This window comes from Pogoniulus pusillus, chromosome 4 (genome assembly GCF_015220805.1).
Source record: "Pogoniulus pusillus isolate bPogPus1 chromosome 4, bPogPus1.pri, whole genome shotgun sequence".
NCBI classification, from domain to species: Eukaryota; Metazoa; Chordata; class Aves; order Piciformes; family Lybiidae; genus Pogoniulus; species Pogoniulus pusillus.
In genome coordinates, this window is record NC_087267.1 from 47,596,333 (window position 1) to 47,602,634 (window position 6,302).

At 58.2% G+C, this 6,302-nt stretch overlaps 1 protein-coding gene across 1 annotated transcript; it reads left to right on the forward strand.

Annotated features, from left to right (window-relative positions):
• The first annotated feature begins 2,863 nt into the window (after positions 1-2,863).
• Positions 2,864-4,673, forward strand: LOC135175159 (leptin-like). Its single transcript, XM_064142934.1, has 2 exons — positions 2,864-3,076; positions 4,256-4,673. The coding sequence occupies exons 1-2, from the start codon at positions 2,924-2,926 to the stop codon at positions 4,619-4,621; spliced, it is 519 nt and encodes a 172-aa protein (XP_063999004.1). The 5' UTR covers positions 2,864-2,923; the 3' UTR covers positions 4,622-4,673.
• The last annotated feature ends 1,629 nt before the right edge of the window (positions 4,674-6,302 follow it).

Here is a 6,302-nt window from a genome sequence, read left to right on the forward strand (position 1 = left end):
AATAGGACCCCCCCCCAAAATGGGACACCCTCACCCCCAAAATGGGACCCCCCCTGCTCCTTAACCATGGGACATCCATTCTCTTGTGACCCCCCCCCCCCCAAAATGACACACCCGCAAAAATGGTGACCCCCCCCCATTACCCATGGGACCCCTCCCTCAAAAGGACATCCATTCTCTTGGGACCCCCCCCCCAAAATGAGGCACCCTTTTACCCACAGGACACTCCTCCCCCCCAAAAAAGGGGACACTTCCCCCCATGGGACATCCCCCACTCATGTCCCCTCCTCCATGGGACACGCTCCTGCCACCCCCCCCCCCCCCCCCACCCCGGAGCACTCCCATTTTTTAGGACCCCCCCCAAAATGAGACCCCCATCCCGATGCCATCCCCTGTCTGTCCCCAGTGCCACCCTTCCCCCTATCGTGCCCCCACCCACAGCCCCCGGGGGACACCTGGAGCACCTCAAAGTGCCACCCCCCCCCACCCCCTCCCTGTCTTGATGGGGACACACACACGTGTCCCATGTGCCCCCCCCAAATGTCCTCCCCTGTCACCGCCTCTCTCCTTGCAGGCTCAGAGGTGTGCGGGGGACACTTGGGTGAGTACAAAGGTGCCAACTTCTCTGTCCCTTCCTTGTGTCCCCCCCCCCGCCCCCTCCCTGTCACCATGTCCGTCCCCCCCCCCCGTCCCCTCCCATGTCACCATCTGTCCCCCCCCTCAAAGGGGACAAAGACATCACCCTGAGGTCCCTTCCCCTGCCCACACTCCTCTCAGCCTCACCTGAAGGTCCCCAAGAAGGGGGAGGGCAAAGAGGCGCTGGGGACATCACCCACCTCCCAGTGCCACCCCCACCCCCCCCCCCACTTGGACCACGTTGTCACCAAAGCCTCGGTGGCATCACCACCAGGGGTCAAGGTGCCCGTGGGTGGTGGCCCCGTGGGTGGTTAAGCCCTCGGGTGACAACTTGCGTAAGGGTTGCCTCCGGGAAGGTGACGGTGGCAGAGGTGGCACCGGTGGCACCGTGACAAGGACGTGGCCACTGACACGGGCTTGGCATCGTGTCCCTGCTCGTGTCACCTCCGAGGAGCGCCGAGCCTTGGGGACGGGGCCGGGGGGGGAGGTGGCGACACGAAGGGTTAGGGACATCAGGCTTCAGGGGCAGAGGTAGGGATGGGGACACAGAGAGGGGTGGGCACACAGAGGAGTGGGCACACAGAACGGGGCTGGGGACACAGAGAGGGGTGGGCACACAGAAGGGAGGTGGGCACACAGAAGGGAGGTGGGCACACAGAAGGGAGGTGGGCACACAGAAGGGGGTTGGGCACCTCCACCTTGCCCAAGCATCCCCTCCTTGTGCCACCCTTTCTGTCCCTGCCCACGTCCCCAGCCCCTTGCTGTCACCTCTGCTTGGTGCTGCTTCAGGAAGAGGAGGGGACACAGAGTGGGGCTGGGGACAAAGAGAGGGTTGGGGGCACAGAGTGGGGCTGGGGACAAAGAGAGGGTTGGGGGCACAGAGAGGGATTGGGCATCTCCACCTTGCCCAAGCATCCCCTCCTCGTGCCACCGCTTCTGTCCCTGCCCAAGTCCCCAACCCCTTGCTTCAGGAAGAGGAAAAGACACAGAGAGGGGTTGGGGACACAGAGAGAGGGACAGGGACAGAGTGGATCGGGGGACACAGAGAGGGGTTGGGGACACAGAGAGGGACGGGGACACAGAGAGGGACGGGGACACAGAGTGGATTGGGGGACACAGAGTGGATTGGGGGACACACAGAATGTTGAGGACACAGAGAGGATTGGGGGACACACAGAATGTTGGGGACACAGAGTGGATTGGGGGACACAGAGAGGGACACGGACACAGAGAGGATTGGGGGACACAGAGAGGATTGGGGGACACAGAATGTTAGAGACACAGAGTGGATTGGGGGACACAGAGAGGGACACGGACACAGAGAGGATTGGGGGACACAGAGAGGATTGGGGGACACAGAGAGGATTGGGGGACACAGAATGTTAGAGACACAGAGAGGATTGGGGGACACAGAGAGGATTGGGGGACACAGAGAGGATTGGGGGACACAGAGAGGATTGGGGGACACAGAATGTTAGAGACACAGAGAGGATTGGGGGACACAGAGAGGATTGGGGGACACAGAGAGGATTGGGGGACACAGAGAGGATTGGGGGACACAGAATGTTAGAGACACAGAGTGGATTGGGGGACACAGAGAGGATTGGGGGACACAGAATGTTAGAGACACAGAGTGGATTGGGGGACACAGAGAGGATTGGGGGACACAGAGAGGATTGGGGGACACAGAGAGGATTGGGGGACACAGAGAGGATTGGGGGACACAGAATGTTAGAGACACAGAGTGGATTGGGGGACACAGAGAGGATTGGGGGACACAGAGAGGATTGGGGGACACAGAATGTTAGAGACACAGAGTGGATTGGGGGACACAGAGAGGATTGGGGGACACAGAGAGGATTGGGGGACACACAGAATGTTGGGGACACAGAGAGGGACAGGGACACAGAGAGGATTGGGGGACACAATGTTGGGGACACAGAGTGGATTGGGGGACACAGAATGTTGGGGACACAGAGTGGATTGGGGGACACAGAATGTTGGGGACAGGGACACAGAGAGGATTGGGGGACACAGAATGTTAGGGACACAGAGTGGATTGGGGGACACAGAGAATGTTGAGGACACAGAGAGGGACAGGGACAGAGAGTGGATTGGGGGACACAGAATTTTGGGGACACAGAGAGGGAGAGGGGGACACAGAGAGGGAGAGGGGGACACAGAGAGGGAGAGGGGGACACAGAGAGGGGGTTGGGGGACACCAATCTCGGGGTACGGAGTGCCCAGGGAGCTGGCGGTGACCCATGTCGGGGTGCAGGGCAGCAGCATGCGGTGGTGCCCCGAGCTGGTGGTGTCCCTTTGGGGTGCCCTCTGGTTGGTGCCACCTTTGGTCTGTGCCCGTCCTGTGCGCTTGGAGAAGGTCCGAGGGGACACCAAGAACCTGACCCGCACCCTCAGCACTCGCATCCAGCAGCTCCAGGTGACACTCTTGGGGGGGGACACACATCATTTGGGGGACCCCTACCCCCGCCCTCCCTAATTTTGGGGACCATCACCCCACCCCACCCCCCCCCGAGATTTGGTGACAAACCAAGCGCTGAGGGTGAGGTTGGAGGTGGCACCTGGAGGGGGGGGCGTTAAGGTTGTGGGGTGATGGGGGACACACACCGGGGTGGGGGTCCCCAAAATAGCAGAGAGAGGTCCTCAAGGGTAGGGGTCCCCAAAATGGGAGGGACAAGAATAGGGAGGGTCCCCAAAATAGAGGGGGACATTAGAGAGGGGTGTCCCCAAAATAGGAGGGATAATACTAGGGAGGGGAGGTCCCCAAAATGGGGTGAGGAGGAATGTCCCCAAGGGTGGGGGGTCCCCAAAATGGGAGGGACAAGAATAGGGAGGGTCCCCAAAATAGAGGGGGACACTAAAGAGGGGTATCCCCAAAATGGGAGGGACAATACTAGGGAGGGAGGTCCCCAAGGGTGGGTGTCCCCAAAAGGAGGCTTCCCACGAGTGAGTGTCCCCAGAATGTGGGGGTACTCAAAAGGAGGCTCCCCAGGAGTGTCCCCAAAATGAGAGGGTCCTGGGGTGAGTGTCCCCAAAAGGAGGCTCCTCAGGAGTGTCCCCAAAAGGAGGGGGGGTCCAGGGTGGGTATCCCCAAAAGGAGGCTCCCCAGGAGTGTCCCCAAAAGGAGGGGGGGTCCAGGGTGCATGTGTCCCCAAAAGGAGGGGGGGTCCAGGGTGGGTGTCCCCAAAAGGATGCTCCCCAGGAGTGTCCCCAAAAGGAGGGGGTCCTGGGGTGAGTGTCCCCAAAAGGAGGCTCCCCAGGAGTGTCCCCAAAAGGAGGGAGTCCTGGGGTGAGTGTCCCCAAAAGGAGGGAGTCCTGGGGTGAGTGTCCCCAAAAGGAGGCTCCCCAGGAGCGTCCCCAAAAGGAGGGAGGGTCCTGGGGTGAGTGTCCCCAAAAGGAGGCTCCCCAGGAGTGAGTGTCCCCAAAAGGAGGGGGGGTCCAGGGTGAGTGTCCCCAAAGGGAGGGGGGGGTCCTCGGGTGGATGTCCCCAAAAGGAGGCTCCCCAGGAGTGAGTGTCCCCAGAATGAGGGGACACACTAGGGAGGGGTGTCCCCAAAACGGGGGGGGCTCCACCCTAACTTTCGTCTCCTCCCCCCAGCTCCTCGCCCTGCCGCTGAGGGTTCCCGAGCTGGAGCAGCTGCCCGGGGAGGTGGCTCCAGAGGGTCTGGTGGCCATGGCTCAGCGGCTCCAGGTCTTCCAGTTCCTCCTGACCCAACTGGCCACCTCCGGTCACCAACCTCTGTCCCAGCTCGCCAACGACCTGGAGAACCTGGCCAGCCTCTTGGTCACCATGGCAACCCAACTAGGCTGTCCCCAAGTCGCTTTGGAGTCACCTCCCAGCATGGATCCAGCCAGCGAGGTTCTGGTGCAAGCTCCTCACACGGTCACCACCATAGCCCTGGGCAGGTTGAGAGGGTGTCTGGATGGCATTGCCACTCGGCTGGGAGGTCACCTCCTCTGCTAGGGGGCAGCTTGGGGACACCAACCTGGGCTGGGCAACTTTGGTGGCTACCAACTTGAGGGCACCAACCTGGAGGCATCAACTCGGTGTGGTCAGCTTTGGTGGCTACCAACTTGAGGGCACCAACCTGGAGGCACCAACTTGGTGTGGTCAGCTTTGGTGGCTACCAACTTGAGGGCACCAACCTGGAGGCATCAATTCGGTGTGGTCAGCTTTGGTGGCTACCAACTTGAGGGCACCAACCTGGAGGCATCAATTCGGTGTGGTCAGCTTTGGTGGCTACCAACTTGAGGGCACCAACCTGGAGGCACCAACTTGGTGTGGTCAGCTTTGGTGGCTACCAACTTGAGGGCACCAACCTGGAGGCACCAACTTGGTGTGGTCAGCTTTGGTGGCTACCAACTTGAGGGCACCAACCTGGAGGCACCAACTCGGTGTGGTCAGCTTTGGTGGTTACCAACTTGGGGGCATCAACTTGATGTGGTCAACTTTGGGGCCACCAATTATCGGCCAGCACCTTGGGGCCACCAATTGGAGGCCATCACCTTGGGGCCACCAACATGGAGCCACCAGCAAAGTGTCACCACCTCAGGGACACCAATTGGAGGCCATCACCTTGGGGCCACCCGCTTGAGGCCATCAATTGGAGGCCACCACCTTAGGGCTGTCACCTTGGGGCCACCAATTTAGGACCACCAACAAGGTGTCACCACCTTGAGGCCACTAGCTTGAGGCCATCAATTTGAGGTGTCACCACCTTGGGGCCACCACCTGGGGACCATCAAATTGAGGCCATCACCTTGGGGCCACTAGCTTGAGGCCATCAATTTGAGGTCACCAATTGGAGGCCACCACCTTGGGGCCATCAATTTGAGGCCATCACCTTGGGGCTACCAATCTGGAGCCACCAATGTAGGGCCACCAACTGGAAGCTATCACCTTGGGGCCACTGATTTGAGGCCACCCCCTTGGGGCCACCAACTGGAGGCCACCACCTTGGGGCCATCAATGTGAGGCCATCACCTTGGTGCTGTCACCTTGGGGCCACCAACTGGAGCCACCAAAGTAGGGCCACCAACATGGAGCCATCAGCAAGGTGTCACCACCTTGAGGCCACCAGCAAGGGGGAGCAGCTGGCCTGCAGGCTCCCTCTTTGGCAGCGTTATTAAGTGCCACCATTAGCGTCAGTGCTGCTACTTAATGAGGTTTCTATTTATAGACTAAGGTGATCTATTTATTAGCAAATATTGATCAATTAATGAGCCTCTGAGCGACCTCTCCTTGCCTTGGCACCACACCTGCACTGTTATTAATGGCATCATTGCTGTTATTAGTGCTAGGCTGGCTATTATTAGCATTATTAGTGCAGCTATTAGTGTTTTCTACTATTAACCATGGGTTTATTGCCATTATTAGCATTATTTCTGCTGTTATTAGCATTATTTTTACTATAACCATTATTTTTGCTATTATTAGCATTGTTTTTACTGATATTAGCATTATTTTTGCCATTATTGTCATTATTTTTACTGTTATTAGCATTATTTCCATTGTTTTTGCTATTATTAGCATTATTTTTACTGTTATTAGCATTATTTTTGCCATTATTTTTGCTGTTATTAGCATTATTTTTACTGTTATTAGCATTATTGCCATTATTTTTGCTATTAGCATTGTTTTTACT